This window comes from Bubalus kerabau, chromosome 3 (genome assembly GCF_029407905.1).
Source record: "Bubalus kerabau isolate K-KA32 ecotype Philippines breed swamp buffalo chromosome 3, PCC_UOA_SB_1v2, whole genome shotgun sequence".
NCBI classification, from domain to species: Eukaryota; Metazoa; Chordata; class Mammalia; order Artiodactyla; family Bovidae; genus Bubalus; species Bubalus kerabau.
The window spans coordinates 70876480-70904226 of record NC_073626.1 but is presented as its reverse complement, the minus strand read 5'-3'; the positions used below and the strand labels follow the sequence as shown (position 1 = coordinate 70904226).

The 27747-nt window shown below is 39.1% G+C and overlaps 1 protein-coding gene across 4 annotated transcripts in view; it reads right to left on the bottom strand.

The window, feature by feature from the left end:
- Positions 1 to 27747, bottom strand: part of ZNF385B (zinc finger protein 385B) — a 369520-nt gene that overhangs the window by 118137 nt on the left and 223636 nt on the right. The window contains exon 1 of one of the 4 annotated variants that reach the window (XM_055572054.1): positions 15897 to 25418. The exons of the other annotated variants lie outside the window; for them this stretch is intronic. Within the exon in view, the coding sequence (XP_055428029.1) occupies positions 15897 to 15981 (85 nt within the window). The 5' untranslated portion in view covers positions 15982 to 25418. Of the gene's footprint in view, positions 1 to 15896; positions 25419 to 27747 lie in introns of those variants that run through there. 4 annotated transcript variants of the gene reach the window in all.

The window sequence follows — 27747 nt, the reverse complement described above, 5'->3', positions numbered from 1 at the left end:
TCTAATTTCACTTATATGGGAGAATTATCATAATGAAACTAACAGTTGTGTAGGCTTGAAACTAAAATGATATATTTATTCATATATCTAACTAACTCTACTCTCCCTCTAGTGACCTCTGACCATACGATCAGAAGAATAAGGCTTCTGATATGTCCAGGCTACCCAGTGTGGCTATGACCAAATGGTTATTTTGCTTCGGCACCCCACTCCAGTACTCTCGTCTGGAAAATCCCATGGACAGAGGAGCCTGGTAGGCTGCAGTCCATGGGGTTGCTGGGAGTCGGACACGACTGAGCAACTTCACTTTCACTTTCATGCATTGGAGAAGGAAATGGCAACCCACTCCAGTATTCTTGCCTAGAGAATCCCAGGGATGGGGTCACACAGAGTCGGACACGACTGAAGTGACTTAGCAGCAGCAGCAAGGTGATGGTCATTGATAGTGTTTCCTTAGCTTAGTGAGCGTTTGGCTGAATGAAAGAAACTAAAAATGACTGATGTTTGCAAACGTCAGGAAGGATTTTGCACCTTTCATTGTGCAACTTGTAGCACATTTGCCAACCATGGCAAATACTTTAGTAATGATGTACAGGACAAATTACACCTACCCAAATTCAGAGATTTGGTGTATCTACTTGAGTCAGATGTGCACGGTAACGATCAGGGACAGGTAAACCCAAGGGAATAATTAGACGCGGCAATCAAGTTGGTAATTATCAAACCAGCTCTTGGAAATGGCACATATCTCTTGGCCTCAGTTGTTATGAATAACAACAACATAGGACTCTAAATGGAACACAGTATGCTAGCCCTATACTTACTTTCCCCTAAATAATAATTGTGGACTTCTTACTCAGATAATACTTAGTTCTTCAGGATTAAAATAAAATTATAGTCACTGCTGTGGTTTTCACTTTATTTTTTATTTTATGATATACCTCTCCAAAGAAAACTCTTTACTTGTAGCAATTATGTTGATGCTTCATTTAAATTATTTTTCTTTAATGAAGCTAAACAAAATATTTCATTCTTTTTCTGCCTAATCTTAAATCATGCCTGACAGTGTATTCAAAAGCAGAGACAATCGCTTTGCCAACAAAGGTCTCTATAGCCAAAGCTAGGGTTTTTCCAGTAGTCAGGTATGGATGTGAGAGTTGCACCATGAAGAAGGCTGAGCATTGAAGAATTGATCCTTTTCAACTGTGGTGCTGGAGAAGACTCTTGAGAGTCCCTTGGACTGCAAGGAGATCAAACCAGTCAATCCTAAAGGAAATCAACCCTGAATATTCATTGGAAGGACTGATGCTGAAGCTGAAGCTCCAATACTTTGGCCACCTGATGTGAAAAGCCGACTCACTGGAAAAGACTGATGCTGGGGAAGATTGAGGGCAGGAGGAGAAGGGGGTGACAGAGGATGAAATAGTTGAATAGTATTATTGACTTAATAGACACGAGTTTCAGCAAACTCCAGGAGATAGTGAAGAACAAGAAAGCCTGGCATGCTACAGTCCATGGGGTCACAAAGAGTTAGACACGACTGAGTGACTGAACAACAACAAATCATACCTGTAAGAGTATTTTTCTAGAACATTTCCAGATCTTGCACTCTAGTCCACTGTAAGGTTCCCCAAATTCTTCATTTGTACCTCTCACAGGTCCTTAATTTAGTTCAGTAGTAGTAATATAAAATGTGGTCCCTAGATCAGCAACATCAGTATCATCTGAGAATTTGTAAACAGAGCAAACCCTGACTTCATCCCAGACCTGCAGAGTCACAAACTCTTGGTGAGGGATCCAGCAATCTGTGTTCTAACCAGCCCTCCAAGTGATCTGGAAGCACTCTGATGTTTGAGATCCACTGATCCATACACATAGGTACCAAAAGCAACAGGAAAAAGAGATAAGGAACATCTAAGCCTCTGTAGGGAAAACTATAGGAGAGATTGTTGTTTAGTCACCAAGTAGTGTCCAACTCTTTTGTGACCCCTTGGACTGTAGCCTGCCAGGCTCCTCTGTCCATGGAAATTTCCCAGGTGAGAATACTTCGAGAGGCTGCCGTTTCCTTCTCCAGGGGATCGTCTCGGCCCAGGGATCAAACACATATCTCGTGCTTGGCAGGTGGATTCTTTACCACTGAGCCACCAGGAAAGCCCATGGGAGACATACAGACTTATTTATTAACACAGAGATAGTGTTTCAGTGGTGATCTAAAGGATTGGAAGGGTCTGGATGAATCTGAAGGAGGCACCAAGGATCCCTCATCTGCTAACCCATTGTTTGTGCCCTTGAGTTAATGCAGCTGCAGCAATTCCAAGGTCTTAGTTCATCAGTCACCATTTTTCTTTAGTCAATCCATTCTTTAGGAAAACAAAGACATTCCTCATTCTTGTTAGCTGCTTAGTCTACCAACTACTCTCTTTCCCCTTAATTTTTAACTTCTTTTAGAGCAGCCTACACTTCCATTTTCACTTTTTCTTTTTCTTACTATTCCTTCACTTCACAAATCCCTATTACCTCCCCAAGAGATTTCTCTCCTTTGGTGGTCTTTATTTCACTGCCTGGCACCATGAGTCTTCCAGGTACCACAGATGCTAAAACTTGAGGCTCTATTTGACTTTTTCCTCTTCACTGCTTCTGAATTAAGTAGTTATCTTTATGAGCTCTCTCACTTCCTTCCCCTTTTTATACCCATTACTTAATACCTCCATTTAGGTTCTCATAAGCTGTTCACTAGTACAATCTAATCATTGTGGTCCCACTAAGTCAACTGAATTCTTAAGAAGGGTAGTTCAAATCAATCATTTTTCTATTCAAATATCTTCCATGACTCAATTCAGTGAGTTATGGGCTTTGAAATCCAATACACCTGTTCAAATCCCTACTCTGCTACTTACCAGCTGGCAACATTAAAGGAATTAACTGGCTAAGCCCCAGTTTTCTCAGCTGACAAGTAGGAATAAAAGAGTAATCATATCTCATGAGGAGACCAGAAGGAATAATGCATGTAAATTCTTAAAGTGCAAAGAACCCTGAAGGACTTAGTGAATAATAAGCATTATTATCAACATCCCCAAAGCCATTGCTGCAGAATACAATCCCAGCACCTCAGTTCAGCATTCAGTGGCATCCTCAAGCTTAACTGAAAACCAATTCCTTACTCACACTTTTAATGTTAAACTGAATTATTCTTTAAGGACAAACACTAAGTCCCAGTTTTCTATCTCTGGCTCCTCAGGCAGTGTCTTATACCTGGTAATCGCCCTAGAAGTGTCCACTGCATGAAGCACTGGCCTTGTACAAACACACTTTCTTAGTTCCATTGCTTTGTTTATGCTGCCATGCTTCCCCGGATGCCCTTTCTTCACTGTCCCCTTTCAAATCCTCTCCATTTTCAAGTGGCGTTTTAAATACTCTCTTTCAGGAAGTCTTCCCACTTCCATACGAGGAAAATATCTTGCTCTCCTCTGAACCTGCAATATGTTTCATCTACACTTTCCTAATGATATTTAAGACATTCTACATTCTACATTTAAGACGCATTGTACATGCATCTTCTTCCCCAAGGAGCTATAAGCTCTTCTTGGTTAGAGAGCAGGCTTCACTCACTGCTGTTTGCCTATAGTTCCTTGTCCACAGAAGCACTCAATAAATGTGTTAAATGAATGAATGAGGTAAAAGGAATACCTACATTCTCATTATAAGAACTGTGCTACGGTATACCACCTGATTAAAAGTTTTCTTTCTCATTGATAATTATTATGGTCGCCAAAGAGTAAATGGATTATGAAAATTACAGAAATAGAGGACTCCTAATAACTGGGGTGTGTTCCTGACCTTGTGTTTCAAGTTAGTATTCCAGAACTCAGAAGCATTTTTCATAGAAACAAAGTGATAGATGGTCACTGGATTCCTGGGATAGTTCTCAAAAGGCTGATTAACCCACAAAGGTGTTAGAATATTACACCAGCAGTAGCGACTCAATGCCATCAATATTATAAGGAGTCTTGAAAAACAGTCACTATCCTGTGTTTATGAAAATGCTCATTATTCCATGCAAAATAGAAAACCATGAATTTTGTTTCATTCTTATACTCAGAAAGCTGTAACCAAAAGCCTGTTTTCTTGTGTATTCAAATGATTAGCCTTCATTGCTAGAATGAATGTGATCTGGTTCGAGACAAATTTTAACTGTCAATTATAAACTGTAAATTTAGAAAATGGAAGTCCTCTCTATAAATCTGTCTATACGCTTGAATTTTTAGAAATCAGAACTTATTTTCTTTTTTACTTACAGCTCTAAATTTCAGCTCGTCTTCATTTCACATAACTTAAAATTGACTGTGGCCCCTGATACTCTAGCTTCAGTTCCTTTACCACATCTCCTAACAAATACATAATGACCTGTTAACAAACTTTTAATTACATTCATTAGGGGAGTCAGTTATTTTAAATTAACTCTTGAGTGAGTAAATAATTCCTTTTTAATGGAAAAATGATTGCTTTTCCAATTATCTGAATGGTAATTTTGGATTCCCACAAATTTATTTAAAGTAGGCAGCTTATAAACAAGAAGTTGCCTATGAAAAAAGACATTTTCACTCTTCCTTTTTGCTGCCTCCAGCACTGAGCTAGACATTCTTGGGGTCCCTGGTCCTTAAGAAGTTGACCATCTATTTGGAAAGCAAAAATAATGTATCTTAAATAATTAGACTAATGCAAAGACACAAAACATTTAGTGTTAATTACAAGCGCTGATAGAGAAGTACAGAAGAGATACAGGGCACGGGTCTTTGTTCTGTTTACAAGGAGATCAAACTGGTCAATCCTAAAAGAAGTCAACCGTGAATATTCATTGGAACGACTGATGGTGAAGGTGAAGTTCCAATATTTTGGTCACCTGATGTGAAAAGCTGACTCATTGGGAAGGACAATGATGCTGGGAAAGACTGAAGGTAAAAGGAGAAGGGGCGGCAGAAGAAGAAATGGTTAGATAGCATCACTGACTCAATAGACAGGAGTTTGAGCAAACTCCAGGAGATGGTGAAGGACAGGGAAGATGGGTGTGCTGCGTGCGGTCCATGGGATCGCAAAGAGTTGGACAGGACTTAGTGACTGAACAACAATGTATCCTAGGCACCTGGAGCTGATTATGAGCTCAAAAAAACAACTGTGATACAGAAAGGAGAGACAAATAGGGGTTAGAATGGCTGCAGACAGTTTCATTGTGAAGACAGGACATTAGCAAGACCTTAAAATATAGCTGTCTCTTGGTACCTGCTCTGCTTGATACCAAAATCCATGGGTACTCTTTATAATGCTGTACTATTTTCATATAACCTGCATGTACACCCTCCTGTAAACTTTGAATTATCTCTGCTGCTGCTCCTGCTAAGTTGCTTTAGTCGTGTGCGACTCTGTGTGACCCCATGGACAGCAGCCCACCAGGCTCCCCTGTCCCTGGGATTCTCCAGGCAAGAACACTGGAGTGGGTTGCCATTTCCTTCTCCAATGCATGAAAGTGAAAAGTGAAAGTGAAGTCACTCAGTCGTGTCCAACTCTTAGTGACCCCATGGACTGCAGTCTACTAGACTCCTCCATCCAAGGGATTTTCCAGGCAAGAGTACTGGAGTGGGGTGCCATTGCCTTCTCCGTTGAATCATCTCTAGATTACTTATAAAATCTAAAACAATGTAAATGCTATGTAAATAGTTGACAGCCCACAACAAATTCAAATTCTGCTTTTGGAACTTTCTGTAATTTTTTTTTTTTAAGAATATTTCTGACCAGTGGTTGGTTGAATCCACAGATGTGGAACCCAGGGATATGGAGGGCTGACTGCATTTGATTTCTTGGTTCTTCCTTTCACTCACTAACTACATCCAAACTATTAACAAGTTTTGTTACTCCTACCTCCAGCATGTACTGCAAATCTTTCTACATGTTGCTGCCTCATTCTAGTCCAAGTCATCAACATTTATCTGGACTACAACTAAGGGCTCTTAACAGATCTTTCTGAGACAACTTAGGTATGCCTATACTTGGTTCTCTACACAACAGCCAAACAAATATTTAAAACTTCAAATTGTGTTACCTAGTGTATAATGGTTCCTCACTGCACTATGAATAAAATAAACACCTTACCATGGCCGGCAGTTACTGTACGATTAAGCCCCTATTTATTTCTAAAACCAACCTGTATCACCTCTCTTTACCACCCCTCTCCCCCATCTCTAAACTTCCGTTCTCTTTCCCAGACATGGCAAACTCATTCTTATCTCAAAGCTTCTACCTCTTCTGTTCTCTCAGTGTGGAGCTCTCTTCTTCCAACTCAGTTATGTCTCAGTGCAGCAGAGACATGACTGAGGACTTCAGCAAGGCCTTCCCTCAGTTACGCTGTTCTGTTCTATTTACTCCATTCACTTACGTCTCTAAGATGATCTCATCCTATTTGGGTTCTGGTTCAGTGTCTCCTTTCACTAGAATATAGTCGCCGTGAGAGCAACAACTGTATTCTAGGGGCTCTATTCCCAGCTTCTAGAGCAGTGCCAGGCCTGTGGTAGGCATCTAATACATATCTTAAATGAATGAATGGCTATATTTCTCCAGCCTTTTCAAGTATGATCACACTTTTCAAGAACCAAATGGTTTGAAGAACTCCTCACATATTATTACCACATTTTCCCCTTAGTATTCATTGATTATATTCAGTACTATCATGAAGTCAGTAACATTTAAATAAAGGCACAGACGTTCTTCAGAGATACAGCAGGTTGAGCTCCTGCTGCTATTGCTGCTAAGTCGCTTCAGTCGTGTCTGACTCTGTGCGACCCCAGAGACGGCAGCCCACCAGGCTCCCCCGTCCCTGGGATTCTCCAGGCAAAAACACTGGAGTGGCTTGCCATTTCCTTCTCCAAAGCATGCAAGTGAAAAGTGAAAGTGAAGTCACTCAGGTTGTCTACTTGAAAGTTACACAGTCGTGTCCGACTCCTAGCGACCCCATGGACTGCAGCCTACGAGGCTCCTCCGTCCATGGGATTTTCCAGGCAAGAGTACTGGAGTGGGGTGCCATTGCCTTCTCCGAGGTTGTGCTCCAGGCTACCACAATAAAGCAAATTTCTCAATAAAGTGAGTCACATGATATTTTTGGTTCCCCAATGCATATACAAGTTATGTTCACACAATATTTAGTCTATTAAGTGTGAAAGTCTTATGTCTAAAGAAACAATGTATATACCTTAATTAAAAATACTTTGTTTCTAGCCGCATGAAAGCTTTTAAGTTACAAATGGTTGCTCAAACTCCTGCTACTGCTGTAGCTTCCTCCAGCTACTATTTGGGGCCCCTGGATCAGATATCCTCAATATAAGGATTAGGAGAATATGTTGCCTCACCAATTTAGGGACAATGCCCCTTGTCAGCTCGGAAGTAGTTATGGAATGAGAACGACGCCCCTTTTCCCTAGGCAACATAATTCTCCTAAAAGAAAAGGGGGGAATGAGAGTCAGTTCCTAGGCAAGTTGATAGGGAGTCTAGAGGTCCCCAAGGAAAGAGGGGTCTGGAATTCTCAAGGAGGAAGAAAGGACAAGCTTTTTTTCTTTCTCCACATTCCTTAGGATTATTTAACAATAATGTATCCTGCCTAAGGACAGTCTTTGGATTCAACCTTTTGTTATCTTAAAATGTTAATTATGGGAGTAGACCTGGTCTTTACAAGGATGTATCTTGCCTGAGGACAGTGTTACCTTAAGATGTAAATTATGGGAGTGGGTCTGATGAGGTCTTTGCAACCTCCAGACATTCTTTGGATTATATAACCTCATTGTTAACACTAGCAAGCGGGTACTCTTTCTGCCCCCTTCTGATGCCTATGTCAGAAGCTTTCTCTATCTCCTTTATACTTTAATAAAACTTTATTACACACACACACACAAAAAATAAATAAAAATAAAAATACTTTATTCCTAAAAAATGCAAACCATCACCTGGGCCTTCAGTGAGTCAGAGTGGTGACATCAAAGATCACTGATCACAGGTCATCATAATAAATCGTAATAATAATTTAAGAAGATTGAAATATTGTGAGAAGTACCAAAATGTGGCACAGAGACACCAAGTAAGCAAATGCTATTGGGAAAATGGCATGGACAGACTTGCTTGACACAGGGTTGCCACAAACCTTCAATTTGTGAAAACAATATTATGTTTGAAGCACAATAAAGCCAAGTGCAATAAAACAAGGTCTGCCCGTATTTCATGATCACCACAGGGCTGATATATATTTGGCAAGAATATGTTGGATATGCATGAGACATGGCATTTATTTAATCTACCAAATACTTGGTACACATTCCATTTATTGGGACACAAGGATCTTCAGTCCACAAATATTAGGGGACCCACTGATTGATATGGAGACGATGTTAAGAGAGAAGAATGGTAGCCATCCTAGTTCAAGTGTCTCACTTAAGGTCACAAAGCAGGTGAGCAGCATAGCTGGGACTCAGACCCTCTGAGTCTGGTTCCAGAGTTGCTATTTTAACCTCTAAGCTATGCTGCTTCACTGATGTAAAGAGGAGGTACCTTCTTTACACTAGTAGAAAACCTCTTGTACCATACATGCCAAGTCAGAAAAATAACATATTAGATGAAGCTACTTCTAACTATGCCCATTTCACTCCCAAACATTTTATAGTTTTTTTTTTCTCATTACTGCCAAATAAAGTTCTGAAATGCTTAGCAGCAAGTGATTTCATGAAGCAATTCCATATCATGTGGAAAATCATAAGGAAAATCTAAATCAAATACCAAATCTCATTGTGCTTCTAGTATCACTGTGAAAACAGCATGATTTTCTAGGACATACTGTGAAGTCAGAGGTGATAAGACAGCCTATCTTAAAATGACTTGAAACCAAAAATGGATTTGCCAGTGTGCTTTTCACCTTACCAAGAATGTTCTATTTTGACAGGTTAGAAATGAGGATACAGATCTCACCCTGATACATAAAGATTTTAAGTGTACAAATCTCAGTGATTTCTGTACAGTGTAGGGTCAGGCTGTTTATGAAGAAAGTTCAACACCAGGTTATAGAACCAAGGCAGGATTCCAATAAGCCTCAGGTTGTTTTGGCATTCATACAAGGCCTTTCATTTATTCTGCCATCTAGTCCCTCTGCTTTTAAGAGATTAATTAGCTATCTTGTGAAATGTGAATGAATCAAGGAGGAGTTGAGTCTCCTGAGCACAGCACATGTTTTGCAACATGACCCTTATGTAATAAATCTCTTGGAAAGCAGCTCTTCTTTTCCAAATGGGGCCTGTCTTCACTTTTCTCATGTGAGACTTGGCAAGTGGGACATTTTGAGCCTGACAGGCCACTTCTCTGCTCTTGGGCTGACAACTCTTTTACAGGATGTCAGCTGAAACCTTTGCTGGGGCACGTAGGGGATCAGAACTTTTGAGTCACATCCAGTCAAGAGAATGCTCAGCTCTTCACAGGCCCCACCCCTTCTCAATAGCAGCGCAGCACTCCTGCCAGTCAGCCCAGCTCCAGTGAGCCAGCACAGAAGCATGGGAGAGGGAAGAATTGGCTGTCAACATGGAGCTGTTTTAGGGAGTTCCCTTCTAACAAGTTCACCAAGGAAGACAAATCTCTGCATTTTTGTGATCTTCTCTTTCACAAAGATTTAGGAGCTTGGGGAGAGATGTGACGGAATTTAGGGCCTTTATCACGGTGCTGGGCTTCCCTGATAGCTAAGTGGGTCAAGAATCCACGTGCAATGCACTGACACAGGAAACACAGGTTTGATCTCTGGGTTGGGAAGATCCCCTGGAGGACAGCATAGCAACCCACTCCAGTATTCTTGTCAGGAAAATCCTATGGACAGTGGAGCCTGGCAGGCTACAGTCCATGGAGTTGCAAAGAGTCAGACACGACTGAAGCAAATGAGCATGCACAGTAGCTTTAGAGTCAGACTCCAGTTTAGATTTTGCTTCTGCTACTTACTAGCAATGTGACTTTGGAGAATTGCATACTATCTGAACCTCAATTTTCTCATCAGAAATAATACCTATCTTTTTTACATTTGGAAAGGGAAGAACAACACAACACACATAAAATGCTTAGCACAGTGTCTGTCATGGAGGATGCCTTCAATAAATGTTAGTCCTCTCTTGCTCTCATCCTGGAAAGGGCCAGGTGTCTTTAGGTCCAATTTCAAAAATGCCTCCAATGTCCTTAGCACATTCCACTTTGTTCTTATTTTGGCTTTATGCCAGAGATTCTTAAATTAGGATCCATGGACCCTCTCTCCAAAAATTATATGCAAATATTTGCAACCATGCTCCTTTTTGGGAGAATGGAATCAGAGCTAATCAATTCTCAAAGGCTTCTGTGATTCAAAGAGATTTAAAATATCTGCATATGTTCCTGAAAAGTTGCAGGCAAACTCAATGTCTTTTGTAAATCAAATGTGATTTTTAACGTACTAGAAGAGCCAGTGAATAAAGGAAGGCTACAATGAATCACAAGTACTTGTTTCATAAACTGTACACTGAATCCAGGGTTTTGCAGATTTTACAAAAGATTCACATTTTCAATATCAGACTATTTAAAATAGCTTATATCGTGATATTATATGCAGAGTAGATAGCATCTGTTAACAATTTACAATGTAGCCTGGAAGTCAAGTTCAGGTTTAATGTAAACTGAAGAAGAAAGAACTCCAAAAAGTCCCTTGTCTTAACTAGACAGAACGTTAGGTATCCTCCGCTCCAAAGACCTCATTTTATGTATGAAGAAATTGAGGTTCTGAGGTTACATGACTTGCCCAAGGTCATCTCAATAGTTATACACTGTAAGAAATAACAGCTGTAAAAATAACGACAGTGATTACGACGATGATGAGAACACTGTGATCTATTGAGCACTTACTTGATCTAAGCCTTTTAAAGATTTTAACCTCATGTACTTTCACCACGATCCTAGAGGAAGATTTTATTACCTCTACTCAGCAGATGAAGCATTCTGCCCAGGGCTCCACACCAGGAAAGGGACAACACAGGATTCAAACTAACGCACAACTCAGAGCCTTGTTTTAGCTTGAAAGACTATGCTCTTAGGCACTAAACTGCTTCCCAGAATATAACAGAACAGAGAGTCACGTGGTCTTGTATAGACAATTAAAAGGTTATGTAGGAAATATATATCTATGACCTTGAAAGTATGTTTATATACTTGAACGGAGTTTTAAGAATACAGTATTAGATAGTCCTTGCCAATGCTACCCCCTCACAGATGTATACAGCAGGAGTATATGTACTGGATACATCCAGGTCATCCCCTGCTTACGTCAGCCTCAGACACAACCTCTCCGGCCATGCTTCTCCCAAGTCTGTGGGGCAAGGAGATGAGCCCAGATGGAGCCTACGCTCTCCCACTGCCTCTTCTAGGCCACACGCTGGGCACCTGGGATTCCTTATATCCACGCTCTGGCCTTGGAGCAACTTCCCACCGTGTCTCTCTCTGTCATGGACAACAATATGCGGGCCCCACGAGGTGGCCTCTGGATGGCTGCTTTAAGGACATGTAGATTCATTTTCAGGAAATGTAGATGGAGCTTGGCCATGGGGACTGTGGCGTGAACACTCCAGAGCCACTTCATACTCCCATGTTCTGGTACAGAACTTTGACACGTCGGGAATTCTAAAATAATACCTGGTCTTCTCAGGTTTTTATGCATATACATTTGTGAAGGTAGGAGGACAGAATATACTTCATTTAGCAGCACAATGGCCTGATCTTTAACTTTATGATAGATATAGGTGGGCCTCAATCTATATTCTTGTCCGAGGCCTCACGAATGGGAGGCCAGGGCAGGCTTGCCTGATCCCCTCGTTGCCGCTGCTGCTCTCTCTCAGCTTTCCTGGTCCTTCTTTCCCCTTTGTGTGATTCCATACCTGCTTTCCTTCCTATTTTCCCTTGCCTGTCTTTACTGGTGATCTGGTATGACCTATCAGAACATCGTCTGGTATCCAATTATGGCATGAAAAAGGAGATTATTGAATGAGGCTCTCATTTATATTCCCTCTGTCAAAGGTAATAATTTGTTTAAAATAGTCAGCCATCATAAAAGTGCCCAGGACAACTCAGTAAACGGCAATGTGTCTGAATTTCTATAATTATATTTGATTTGGGGTTGTCTCAAATGTTTCGGCAAGGATTTAGATTTAGTCAATATTTCAAGGTTTTGCCCTCAAACATTGATGTTAACCCAGTAAGTGTTGATCCTTTATAGACAAAGAAAATGAGACAATGACTAATTCATATCCTTTCCTAATATATCTTCTCAGACTTTACACATGCAACTTATAGTATATCTACACCAGAAATTAATCCTTATCACTATATTTGAGTTAAAGTCTTTTCTCAATCTTCAAGTTTATAATGGGCTATCAATACCAGAAATAAACATTTTAAGCAATAGCACTCAGATAAAAAATATAATTTTTATTTTTTGCAAGGATAAATGTCAAGTTGATATGCCAACCTTTGCCGAGGTAGCAGCTATCAGGAGAAATATAAACAAAACCAAACAACCTCTAAATGATGGGTTCAGTTCTTGAAAAAAAAAAAAGAAAACTTAAAAGTAAATTATATCAGTTTTCTCAGTACTAATGGATATTACTCTTCATTACTCATTAGCTATATCATAGGCCATATAGCTGGGTCATTTTTAAAAATCTAAATTTTAGGTTTAAAGCCAAATTTAAGAAAGCTAATTTTGAACTTTTTAACAACTGTGCTGTGTGAATTTTTGAAGTTACAAAAATAGAACTCAATACTATGTAAGGAAAAAAAGAAAAACAAATGAGAAAGCTTTCAAGGGCTCCATCAATATTTTAAATAAGCTTGGAGGAAAACCAAGCTGTGTCAGCAGTACCAAGGTCACTCAGAGCTAACGTCTATATGACTTTGGATAAAATATTTAATTTCTTTACGTTTCAGTTTCTTCAGACAGAAAAGAAACAATCAAAACAAACTCACCAAATGCCATAGAAAAGAAAGTTTATAGTGAAATCTAACATTCACTTGATAAAAAGTATAGCATTCTTATCAGATCCATCTTACTTACTTTTTACTCCTGTGTCCTTGTAAACCTAAAGGAATGATTTTAAAAATCACTTCTTTACTTTAATGATCTTTAAGATTGATCACAAAGCCTTTTCCCAGGATATATGTGCAAATTTGTTGTTTAGCTGCTCAGTCGTCTCTGACTCTTTTGTGACCTCAAGGACTGAGCCCACCAGGCTCCTCTGTCCATGGGATTCTCCCTTCAAGAATACTGAAGTGGGTTGCCATTTTCTTCTCCAGGGGATCTTCCTGACCCAGGGATTGAACCTGCCTCTCCTGCACTGGTAGGGCTTCCCTGGTGGCTCAGATGGTAAAGCGTCTGTCTGCAATGCAGGACACCCGGGTTTGAACCCTGGGTTGGGAAGGTCCGCTGGAGAAGGAAATGGCAGCCCACTCCAGTATTCTTGCCTGGAAAATCCCATGGATGGAGGAGCTTGGTTGGCTACTGTCCATGGGGTCGCAAAGAGTCGGACACGACTGAGCGACTTCACTACCACTATCTCTATCTCCTGCACTGGCAGGCAGATTCTTTACCACTGTGCCACCGGGGAAGCCCCAAAGGCACAAATACAGATGAATAAAACGAAGGTCCTTCATAGAAATACTACCCTTGCCTAGGTTAAGGGGTTTTAATCCTACATACAAACTGTATCAGGCAGTGGATGGAACATAGCTACACCACAATCCACTCCGGGAAAAACCACTGCACCTTTTTGTGGATAAAATAAAGACCAAAACTGATGCAAATTGGACACGCAACATTGTCCTTGTTCAGAATGCGGTACAATAAAATGAACTTCTCTGTTTACCCTTCTCAAATTGTTAGGAGTTCTCTTAGTGCAAACAACAAAGCCAAAAGTTCATAGAAGCAGAATCTAAACTGTTTCTATTTGGCTCTGAGCAATGTATTTATCTGTTTCGTCCTGCACAAGGAGCAGAGTGGACTGAAAAATATCCCTTAGTAAACAATGGTAAAATCTGCTGGATAACCACAAAAATAAGAACCATTGCAACACTCGCATTAGAGTTAAATTAATTATATAGCTACTTACAGGAGAATACCATTAAAAGCCACAAAACCTATAAACAAAATAGATGGAAGTGATACTAAAAGGAGCTAATATAGAGTTATACTTGCACATAGTGGAAAATTTCTTTTCACATGGCAGAAATCATTAACACATATGCACAGCAACAAAGAACCATCATCTTCTTTTATGGTGCAAAAGAGCTGGGTAAGAATGGAGGATGGTGCAGGAAGCAGGTTAAGGAGGCAGGTTGATAAGAGAGAGAAATGCGTTTTGCCCAGAGCTCTTTCCTTCTCTTGCTCTCTCTTTCCTTCTTTAACTTCTCTTTAGCTCTGCTTTCTGGGACATGACTCTCCTGGCCTCCTCTGGTCTCTCTGTTCAAGTTGCCCTTTCTCTGAGGCTTCCTCTTCCTCTTCTGATTCTGTGGATGTGGATGTTTGTGTTCTACCATTGGTTTTCTGCTGGTGGCCCTCTACACCCTCTCACCGGGTCATCCTCGCCTCGCAGGGCACTGTCTCTGCCAATAACTGCTACTCAGAGCCCCTCTGCCCAAGCCTCAGCTCTTTATATCCAGATATCCACTGGCTATTGCCAACTGGATGCCCCTTAGCCATGTCTAGAACCAAACTTATTTGGGCTGAGAGAGATTACTCTGAAATGGGAGAGGATGAAGTTACTCATCCTAAAGGAATGTGCACGTGTATGCTCAGTCCGGCCCGACTCTTGGTGACCCCACGGACTGCAGCTCACCAGGCTCCTCTGTCCATGGGATTTTCCAGGCAAGAATACTGGAGTGGATTGCCATTTCCTCCTCCAGGGGATCTTCCCGATCCAAGGATTGAACCCACGTCTCTTATGTCTTCTGCATTTGTAGGCAGGTTCTTTAACACTAGCGCCACCTGGGAAGCCCCCTGAAGGAATATCCTGAGATAATAAAAGACCTGTTTAGAAGAGGAAGAGAGCTAGTGCCAAAGTGTAAGAAAAAAAAAAAATTAAATGTTTCTTACAAACCTTCACTGAACAAGAATTATATATTTTAACAATACCTTTAACCATCTGAGTACAAGTTAAACTTAACGTTATTTGAACTTTAAGTTCAAATGAAGGATGATTCTTTGTTCTGGTGAGTTTGTTTCACTCCTCATCAAATGTTAAAATCCGATTGAGAAACAGAAATAGAAATGGTGTTCATTTGGAATTTTCCCTGGCCTCCAAGCATTGTTCCTTTTCTATGCAATGTGGAGAAGTTTTCAAAGGCCACTTGTCTGGGAATGAGGCTCCAAGGTGGCAGCTGATTCCGCCCCCATCTTCTACGGGGTCAACCCAGGGGAATAATGCCAAACAAACAAACAACAGAAAAAAGAGGACAGAATTAACATATTTCTCTACCAGAATTTCTGTGTGAAAAATAAGTAGCAATTAGTTTTATCAAAGTGCTTTGGTGTCATTAAAATAAAAAAGAAATTTTTAAAGGTGAAGTGTTCATGTTTTCAGATTATGTTCTCCATCTAATGCTAATGTAATGCCCATAGGATATTTAAAAATGTTTAAGAGCTACCATATTTTCATTGAAAACATGTAAGAATTTCATCCTGGGTTCATTTTTAAAGTAAAAGTTGAAACAACTGAATTATGATAGGTTTTCAGAAAAACTTGAACTTGATTCTTCCCCTAGACAACTCCTCTCCTTATATTCTTCAAGTTAAATGATGGCCTCTCTATGGTAACACTTACCTCTTATCTCTTCTTTTCTTCTCACAGCCACACAACCACCAGCTCCTAGATGTTCAGCCCTCCAATACGAATCCACCAAATTCATCTCTGACTCTAGTTCAGACTCTCACCTCTTCCCATCATTACTAGTCACCTTCATTCCACTTTTATTCTTCTTAGATCCATCTCCCAGGCTGCTGCCAGAACAATATAAATTGAAACACACAACTCTTCTGCTTAAAATCTTTATAAGTTCATCTATTTAAGAAATACTTGCTGAGGACCAGGACCTGTGTGTCAGAACAATGGACAATGTTGGGACTGTGGCATGAACAATACCAACGGGTCTCTATGCCCACAGACCTTTGCCTTCGCATGTGATTTACACTAATAGGGCTTAAATGGTCCTCCATGGTGAGACTTCTATCATCTGAGTTTCATTTTGTACCATGCCTGTCTCAAACATTACATCAGCAACACACGTCTGTTTCTCATCCTTTGTATCCATCATGCTAAATATTTCTCACCTGTGTGATTGTCTCCCGCTGACCCTTTGCTCTCTTCGCTTTAATCTGCGTATTTCTATCCATTTTTAGAAAGGAAATCCCTCTTTGAACAAGAAAGGCTGGGTGAAGTATCCTTCCACTGTGTTCCTGTAACACTTCATTCCACATCACCGTACCTACCTCTATCTATCTGTCCTCTAACATGCCTCTATCTATCTGTCCATCCACAATCGTGGTAGGTACAACATAGCTCTGTACAAATATTTAACAACCACCAAACTCAAATATAATGATTTCAGAGACAATCAATGACAAAGAAATGTTAGTAATAGAGAGTTATAACTTGGAGAAGAGGACAGGAGGCAGAAGGTGTTTGGATCTCAGTTCCAATCCCATATCCATGATGGGTTAAAAAACTCTGGCAGTTCAACAAATACAGATTAAATCCAACTGACTGGATCCAGTAATCTCTGCTATACTAGCATGTTTGCCTTCCTGATGGAGGTATTAAGACAAGCTTGTGGTAATAAAGACTTGTCCTTTTGCCAGAGAAAAAGAAATCGAGGAAGAACTCTTTAACAGATGACTTCAAGCATACTTCATATGAGATATAAGAAGTCCATATGAAAATATATTGAGGCAGTAGAAACTAATCATTACCTATAAATGCACAAATGTGACATGAAGAAGTCTTATACCATTGGGCTACTAAAATAAAATTAAGACTTTGAGGCCTTCAGAACACTCCATGAGACAATGAGCAGGCTATTCACTCCCCGTTGGACCAAAGGGATCCTGTTTTTTAAGGTCAGGATTAGTAAGCCAAAGCTCTCTCCTCAGATGAGATATTAGAATATTTTTTTTCCATTTAAGCTACTTCTAGTTCTAATTTTAGTAGATAATATAAAGTTAATTCTATATAAGACACATAATTTCACAGTGAAACATAGAGTTTCTCTAATAATATACCACAAAGTATACATGAATGTAGCTCTTTTTCCATCTGTAAGACCTACAACTGTGAATGTCTAATTACACAGAGCTGGTGTCTACTTTAAATAGTCTCTCTGCCCATGCTATATCAGTATATTTCTAGTATAAAATGTGGCAACTAGACCTGTATTCATTTATAATACTAATCTTGAGGAGTGGGAATCAGGCTAATTTAAGAGTTTATTAAATCCTTATAAGTTTTATAACTTCATATCAGAGAAAAGCCATAATTGATTTTTAACAAATGTGTGGATAATTAGATTTCAGTATTTCTCATAAATTACTAAAATGAATAGTATTTCTGACCACAGTAACGGAAACAATAAACAAAATAATTGCTTTGCGGTTTGAACTAAGTCTGTCTTTCTTCCAAAAACACCCCCAAAACTTGTGTCATGAATAAATATGTCAGTGGGCTTGAATTTCTGTCAACTTTCTTGGGATGATATATTTAACACTCATAATGTTTTTCAACTGACATATGTCTATTGTTATCACATTAAGAAACTAGCAAGTTCAAATTTTTTTCCTGCTTCATTATTTAATTACATATTGATAGGTTGTAATTGCTAGCTAAACACCTTAGATATTAATTGCTTAACTAGTGACAATTCTTGGACTATGGTATAAGTTTGTGCATGTATACACATCCATACACACTGATATATTCTTTATTTTATGTTTTTATTTATGTATGTTGCAAATTTAAGGACCATAACTTCCATTCACAAGCTCAAAGCCATTTATACATTCACTCAAACACTCTTTAAGCATCTACTATGAACCAGGCTGCGTGTTCATCCTGAGTAAGACATGGTCTCTGCTCTCAAGAAGCTAGTAGGGAAAGTACAATGAGCATATGTTACAAGGGCAATGAGTGAGTTACATACATCCTTTCTGGGTACATACCACAGATTAAACCATATCTTAAAACTGTAACAATTGAACACACAAACAAGCTGATGTCATAGGTTTATCTATCTTGCTTTCTCAAATCAAAACCATGGGGGGATGTGTGGCTGTCTGTGTGTGTACAGTCACTCTGAGGTCATCTATGAGGCAAAGAAAGAAAATAATTTCATGCTCTCATCCACCTTACTCATCCATGTATTCATAGTTGCCCTGACCAGAACTGAGACCCATTTAGGAACAACTCAAGCATCAGTATTATTAATTCTCAATCAAGATGATTCAGAACTGACTAACCTTTGTACCCAAGGCAAAGCAGTTGTTTTACATTTCGAAGTCATTTATTCTGTTCCTGAAGCCTGAAAGTCACACTGGCCCTTCACTGTTTGTTCAGCTGATCACAAATCAGAGGTAATGACATTTACATTGCTAATTGACTTTGCTCCAACTGTTAACTGTGTTAACTCCTGGTTTGGTGTACTTTCTTCTACTTGAGAAAAGCTTATTTGACCTTCTGCATGAAACTTTAACTAGAACTAATTATCTGAACAAGAACATTCCCATACTCATACAACCACAAACATGCATACATATTAAATAGAGAAATGTATGAAATTCTCTAATTACCTATTCTGTATTCCTAGTCCATGAGAAACAGAACTAATGGGCAAAACAAATTAAAGTTTGTGTTATTAATTTACCCATATATACACATTAAATTACTTGAAAAATCGGGGCATATTAGAGGAGTACCTTTCAGGCAATATGGTTGACCTAAGTCGATGTGATTATGACTTCTTACCTTAGGCTTGTAGAATCAAGACAAATAGAAAAAAGTATACATTTCAATGGATGAAATCCTGGACAATGTGGAGAATAATCACAAATAATCTGACTTTCCTGTACAGCAAATTTCAAGCAACTAAATCTTTGCTTCTTGAATGTTTCTCTGATCACAGTTATTAGACTATATTGACTATTACTGGTGTGAAATGAAAAATGAGAATTCCAAACTCAGTTTCCTTTATTAATGAGCACCAAATGACCTGAAACCAAAGTCAGATAACTAAAAACATCCCACTGGTTTGCTTAAAGTATAACTGGTAGAGTTTAAAATATCTGCTAATTGTTAACTGTTTTAATATGTTGGTTGACCAATCAAGAATAAGTATCAGTTCAGGTCAGTTGCTCAGTCGTGTCCAACTCTTTGTGACCCCATGGACTGCAGCATTACAGGTTTCCCTGTCCATCACCAGCTCCTGGAGCTTGCTTAAACTCATGTCCATCCAGTCGGTGATGCCACCCACCCATCTCATCCTCTGTTGTCCCCTTACACACAGATATTGAGGTCACAATTCAGATGCTCACCCCTCAATAAAATCCTTATTATGAATTTTAACACTTATAAGTTTGTAAAGTGTTTCGAGATTAGTCAATAGCCTACATAATTTGAATAACATTTTATTCTAAAGTCTAGTAAAATGTATAAATTGGGTTTGAGTTAAATTCAATGCGACAGGATTTAATGTGTGCTTAAAAATAATAATCAACAATTTAGAACAATTTTCTATGCAGCAGGTGCTATGCTAAGTGATTTCTGGGCATTACATAATTTAATTTTCATTAGAACCCTATGAGGTGGACTCTCTTATTTCCATGTCACAGAGAAGATTGAGGTATTCTAGTGAGTTAAGTAACTTGCCAACTTACTGTTATTAAGTGACAAATTTTGGATTGAAGCCAAATCTAAGTGACTCTAGAGCCAAATTCAAACTTTTATTTGGCCTACTGTGGACTATAAATGAGAAGGCCTGGAATAAAGTCTCAGTGTCAATTAATTATTAGCTCTGAGACCTTAGGAAAATCACTGAACTTCCCCAAACTTCTATTTTCTAGTACATAAGACAGAGTCAATAAAATGTTCCAACCATTCTCACAGAGTTACTATGACGATTCAAGAACTAATGTAAGCAAGAAATTTGTGCCTTGTAGAGTGCTTTGTAAATATTTTATTACATTGCAATATCTTAACATTTTATAACTCCTAAAGCATTTTGTGGTGCCAATCCGATATTAAACTGGTTATCTCATTAGAGAGAGAGACTTAAGGAAGCCACTGGAACAATCTTTATTCTGCTATAGGAAATTTTAGGTAGATAACCTAGGATGACACAAGACAAGTATTTGAAAAAACATTCACCCTTTGCATGTGTCATGATAAATGAAAGAGAGATCAGTGTTATGGACTGATACTTGTATTCTCCCAAAATTCATACGTTGAAGCTTTATTTCCCAGTGTGACTATAGTTGGACACAGGGCCTATGGAGAGGTGATAGTTAAATGAGGGCATACAGGTGGGGCCATAATCCAATAGGCCTGATGCCCTTATGCGTGCTGTGCTAAGTTGCTTCAGTTCTGTCCGACTCTTTGTGACCCCATGGACTGTAGCCCACCAGGCTCCTCTGTCCATGGGGATTCTCTAGGCAAGAATACTGGAGTGGGTTGCCACACCCTCCTCCAGGGGATCCTCCCGAGCAGGGATTGAACCCAAGTGTCTCTGTGTCTCCTGCACTGGCAGGCAGGTTCTTTCCCACTAGTGCCATAGGAAGCCCTGATCCCCTTCTAACAAAGGGTAAACACCAGAGGACTATCTATCTGCCTTGGAAGAAGGCAACTACTCACAAGCCAGGAAGAGAGTTCTCACCAGAAACAGAATCTGTGGGAACCTTGACCTTGGACTTTCTAGTCTGCAGAACTGTGGGAAATAAATGGCTGTTGTTTTTAAGTGGCTATAGCATTTTCTCATAGCAACCCAAGCTCAAACCCATCAGTATCATGTTCATCCTTCATACTGCTGATGTCAACTCAAGGGCAGGGCCAACCAAGCCGTGTCCAGGTACCAACTGGAGAGCAGTGTGGTCTGAGAGATCACATGAGAGTCTGACAACATACACTTTGAACCCATGAATGTAAGAATGTCCTAGGTAAGCTTAGCATGAATGGGGCTCTGTATAAACTGCATTGCCTGGAACCAAACTGTCCAAGTTTAGCATGTTAAAATAAATATCCTTAGGAAACCAATCAAACTAAATTAATAGAAAAATGGAAAAAAAGTTCCTAAAGATGCAGTCCCACATCTGTAAGTATAAATTGTTAAAAGTTTAAAAGTGAACCCATGCTAAAAGTAGAATGTAGAATTCCAATTAACAAAATTACAACTGAACAAATAAAATAATTTCTATATAAAAATAAGTAACATAATTCTACTTTGTATCTTTCTTTTTCCACCAGGACACTGTTCCTAAATTAATCTATCAGTTTCCTGAGCTAGAGGAAAAGCTAGCTGAGACCATTACATATAAAACAAGTACACTTTGAAATAATTCTGCCTCTTATTTTCCTTAGGATGAATATAAATAATTTCTTGGGAGCTGTGTCTTAATTTGAAGAAGATAAACAAGTTTTCAAATGCAAACATAGCTTCCCAGAAAGGTCCATCCTAAATTCTGACTAATGGCAAAAGTCATAGTTGATAAAATGTTGCCACCTATCTTATCTTTTTACTCTCCTCCTCTTTCAGATGAGTTAAAGAGAATGTCATTTGGAGAGCATTCACTCCATGTAAGGAACTACTCCAAGTGCTTATGGCAGGCCCTGCTGATTTTCTTGTCAGTCTTCACAATAACAAAATACTAGTTTGGCCAAATTGCTTCCCAGCTAAAAGAAAACATTTCCCAGCTTCCATTGCAGTTAGCTGGGGCCACATGACTAGGTTCTGCCCAATGAGATGTAAGAGGAAGTGATAACTTCCGGGTCACAACCTTGGAAGGAAAGATATGTTTCGTTCAGTTTCTCCTTCCTGTGACCTGGAATGTGGAAGTGAGGGCGAGTTGAACATGTGCAGAGAAAAAAAATGGAATGCAGATCAGAGGTGGCTAAGCAACAAAGATGGGGTAGCCTGAGTTTCCGAAAAGCTGTTATTCCATTCATGGGTTGTTAGGTAAGAAGAAACAAGCCTCTGGTTTGTGAGAGTCACTGTATTCTTGAGCATTTGTTATAGTAATCTATCTTGTATTTTCATTAGTAAAGGATTGTACATATACTTTGTGAGGTACACTACCTCACTTTTACTAGAGATTGAGGGTTAGAGAGATTTTAAAACTTTCTTATAATCACATATGTAGGAAGTGGTGAGGCCAGGATTTTAATCACGTGCCTTACTCATTAGACTTTTTTTTTATAGTAATAGAGATAAAATGATTAATCTATAGAAAATTAGTACTGGCCACTTTCTAATACCTGATCTATTAATCTCATAGGATTATAAAAAGGCTTCAGTTTCCTTGAATTAGAATCTGTGGCACAAACCTCTATTTTTCTAATAAAGAACCTGACAGTTACCAATCCCTCCAGGATCTTTCTCTCTTGTTTTCCTAATGGAACAAACTATTCCTGGACTGTGCAGTGGAGGGCTAATCAGCATGCCCTAATAATTTACAAAATAATACATTGGGAAATCACAATGACTCAGAAACAGATAAGAGGGATTTTTGATGTGCATTTTCTTCCCTAGTGTTATCCTTAGGTTAACACATAAATTTGTTCTCAGAAGGTAATATGCTTGTATTCATTCAACACTTAACAAGCATTTATTGAGTGCCTACTCCATGTCAGGTATTTTAGAAAACAAACTAGACAAAGGCTATGCAAGCTTGGAAAATATACTCAATCAAATATACTGGGAACAATGTCCTATACATGTGAGTATGACAGCCTTTCAATATGTGTCAGAAATTTGTATTTTTAAAATAAACTATATTTTGGAATAAATTTGACTTTATAGAAAAATTATGAAGTTAATACAGAGGGTTCCTGTATATTCCTCACCCAACTTCTTCTAATATGAACACCTTATTACATGGTACATTTGTCAAAACTGAGAAATAAATATTAGTATATTTCTATTAACAGAAGTCCAGACTTCATTTATATTGCACTAATATTCTTTCCTCATCCAGAATACAATCCCCAAATACCACATTACCTTTACTTATCAAGCTTCCTTAGTCTCCTCTAGTCCCTGACAGTTTTCTTCTTTCTTTCTTTTTTTTTTTTTATCTTGAACTTGAAAAGTTTGAGAAGTACTGGTATTTTGTACATTTCCCTCAATTTGGGTTTGTTTACATGTTTTTTTCATGGTTGATCTGGAGTTATGAGTTTCTTGAAAGAATACCACAGAGGTAAAGTGTCCTTTTCATCACTTCATATCAAGGAATAGATGATAGTGATGACTTATTCCTGGTGATGTTAACGCTGATCTCCAAGGACGCCTACTTCTGTTTCCTAGAGAAGGTATTTAGAAATTCAGCTCTGGACACCAGGTGTGCTCAGTGCTACTGAGGCATCACTGTTTCTACCCTTTTCTTAGTAAATAATATGATTGTAAAAAATTAAATACGTTTGGAATGTCAGAACTAATGATCTCCATTTCTAAATGTCTGCATCAAAACTAGTAAACTTATTTGGGAATACATTCATATGTATGTACACATACTAATTTGGAGGTGGTAAAATAATGTTATAGAATGATAAATTAACTCTTTAAATGCTACATTTCTGTCCTTTAAATTCTAAGATACTAGGTCTTAAGGAATTTACACAAGAACACTGTTACTGTTAGCAGAAATGTGTTTTGGAAGGCTCCTTAAAAGAAAGAGGGCATGACTTTCTTCACCCTACCCTCTAGACTGCTGCCTGGAGAACAGAAGTGGTGAGTGGAGCTCTAGCAGACATTCTAAGTACCAGGGCCATATTTAGGACTGGCAAAATGTTGAGCTAAAAGAGCCTGGTTTCCTTAATGAATTTTTGGAGGCATAATACAAATGTTGGATTGTAGACCTCCAGACTTCTTTTGTGTGGGAGAAAAATAAACTACCTTCATAAGCCATTACTATCAGAGTCAAGTGCAATTCCTAACTAATACAGGTAGTTTTTAGAAGAGGCAGAAGGAAATGTTTTCCATAACAAGGACTTTAGTCCAAGAGATTATCAAAACAACACTATGCTTATAACTGAGAAAATGACACTATTACACTTGCTTAGGTATATAAAACTCAGTATTGAAACTAAGCCAGAATTTAAACCAAGCCCTATTCTCCCACCACAACATTCTAAAACATCTTGCTTACAGTAGGTACCTAGAACTATGTCAGTTGCTAGTAATGGGTACAAACATATACATTTTTATATCTCACTCAACAAGTAGTATAGCACAATATTTAAATAAGTAAAATCAAATCTATTTAAATATGCAACAAGACAGAAACATGAATGCATAGTCTGAGCCCTCCTACTGCTCTCCATGATCAGACTTCAAACAGCAGAAGTGGCATCAAGGCTATTTTAGAAGTATAACCTCAGAACCTATTGCCCTCTGTCCACATATGTAGTTTTTCTCTCTGGGTCTGAATGTGACACCATTCAAACCATCCATCAATCTTTCCCACCTGCTTATGCACTTACGTTTACTGAGCATTTACCATCTGCCAAGAAGCTTTTACCTCCTGTATATAGCTATTAGCTATTGTATGTACAATGTCAGATAAGACACAATTCCTCTTCTCCAAACCTTATAGTTTAGTGAGAGAAATAGAAAAAGAAATAGTATGCAAGTACAATACAATGGGTTTTCTCATCCTCAGCACTACTGACATTTAGGACTGAATGATTCTTTGTTGTAGGGGCTTTACATCGTAGGCTATTTAGCAGCATCCTGGCTTCTACTCACCAGGTGCTGGGAGCACCCCAGTGCTTGATTACACCCAAGTATCTCTGCTACTGCTAAGTCACTTCAGTCGTGTCCGACTCTGTGCGACCCCATAGACGGCAGCCCACCAGGCTCCCCTGTCCCTGGGATTCTCCAGGCAAGAACACTGGAGTGGGTTGCCATCTCCTTCTCCAATGCATCAAAGTGAAAAGTGAAAGTGAAGTTGCTCAGTCGTGTCCGACCCTCAGCGACCCCATGGACTGCAGCCTTCCAGGCTCCTCCGTCCATGGGATGTTCCAGGCAAGAGTACTGGAGTGGGGTGCCATTGCCTCTAGACATTGTCAAATGTTCCCTAAGGACAAAAATTACCCTCCTACCTCCCACTCCCACCCTTCTCCCTCCCACCCTAATTGAGAACTGCTATAATAGAGTATAATCCACCATAAAACTACGAAAGATGGGTATTTAATAATGGAGGCCTGAGGTCAAAAATTTTTCTGGAGGAAGTCAGTCTTGCACAGAGGTTTGAATGTTCAGTAAAAGACAGGTAAAGTAAATGACTGAATGCATATATTTATTGTTCTGTGTAACAAGGTCTTCTAAGCATGTGCAAAGACTCAGAATTTATAGAGTACAATATATCTGTGAGAAAAATGAGGTTTAACCTGCTTAGCATGGCAAGCAGGTTAAACGCGAGCAGATGAATGCAGAGATGTAGTCATGACAAGATGAGAGATTGTAATCAGAAAAAGCAAACATTTGAGGAAGAAGGTGTTCACATTGGGATGTGTTAAATTTGAGTTGCCTGAGGGACAAACAGGTGAAGATGTTTAGTATAAAGTTAGATTTTTGTTTCTGGAACATAAGGACATGACCAGAAGAGACACTAGCTACACACAGAAGTTGTATATGTGGATGAATGGCCCAGGGAGAGTCGAGTTCCAGGAAGGAGGAGCCCATGACCCGACAGTGGCAAAGTGGACAGAGGTGAGTGACAGCAAGGGTGATCATGATGTCACAGAGGGAAAATGAGAGCATTTCATAATCACGACATAAAGATCAAGTAGGCTGAGGAGGGAGACACTCGCCTGGAGCTGGCAATGGAGAAGACACAGTAGCCTTTGTGAGAACCAAGGTGTGTTCTTACCGTGGGCTGGAGTGAATGGGGTGGGATCAGGGAGAGATACCCTCAAGAAATTTGCTAAGTGACAAACAGTGAAAAAACAAAAGCAAATGGAAGGTGGGTGGGGATGGGTAGGAGGAATTTTCAGCATGAATTCTGACTTCAGGTCAGCTGTGGCTGCTGCTTACAGGCTCTGCTCTTGTTTCTGGCTTTCTGAGTCTCCTGGGTATTCATATTAAGCTATCTCATAGAATTTCTGAATGTGAGCACTTAACTGGACTGTTTTTGCCTTTTCACAATATGCTACATGATTCAGGGTGACTTAACAGTGCCCATTTACTTGTCTATGGTATGTCTTCTGAATAAAGAATCAATTTTTTAAACCCTACTCATTCGGCACCAATATTATTAAGTTCCCTTCAAAAACACAATGATTCTAATAGTTTAAAAGCAAGACAATAAGCCATTTTATCAAGCTCTAAAATATATTTACATTAAGTATGTTTATGAAAATCTTCTTTTGAATCAAGAGGTCTTGACCTAGCAGTCTTGAATAACTGACTCATAGGAGGCAAAAGCGAACAGGATTATAGAGACCTTCATCTTCTTTCTTCATCCTTCATCCATTCAGTGATTTTAGACAAACCCCTTTCCTCATGTCTTAGTTTTTTCCCTTCCACTCCATAGCCACTACTCTCATCACCTCTCCCTGTGCCTCTGTCATAACCTTCTAAGTGGATTTCTTGCATCTAATCTTCTTCATATTTGAATAGAGTGGTCTTCCTAGAACACATTTATGAACAGCTGACAAACTCTACTTGAAACTGTCATGGCTTCTCATAAAAATCCAAACTTTTGTGTCAAGTAAAGCCTTTCCCACTTGTTCTAGCTATTTCTTGCATGTTTTATCTCATGCTTGCATTCTACCCACACAGGCTCTCTGTAGGTCTTGAGGCTTTATGCTGATTTAGTCCTATAGTCCTGTGCTCTTATACCTTCTATATCTTGTTCATCTGGTGTTTAACATCCAAATTCAGTTCAAATTTATATTATTTATTATTTAGGTCAAATAATATTCAAGTTCAGTTCTGTTCTTCTCTGTAGAGTCTTTGTCAATCTCCTTTCTTTCCCCTAAACCCAGACAGAACTAACTATTCTTCTTTTGGTAACCCACCCCAAGACCAAAAACTTGTACCTTACATAAATATCTGTTATTACTATCAAAACCACTTTACTGCAAGATACAGAAAAAGTATTTGGTAAAATTCAACATCCATTCATGATAAAAGTTCTTACCAAAGTAGGCATAGTGGGAACATATTTCAACTTTATGACAAACCTATAGCCTACATAATACTCAATGATAAAAAGCTGTAAGCCTCCCCACTAAAATCTGGAATAAGACAAGGATATTCACTCTCACCATGTCTATCAATATAGTATTGGAAATCCTAGCCACGGTAGTCAGACAAGAAACAGAAATAAAGGGTATTCAAATTGGAAGAGAAGAGGTGGAACTTCTACCATATAGAGATGACATGATACTACATAGAGAAAACCTTAAAGACTTCAAC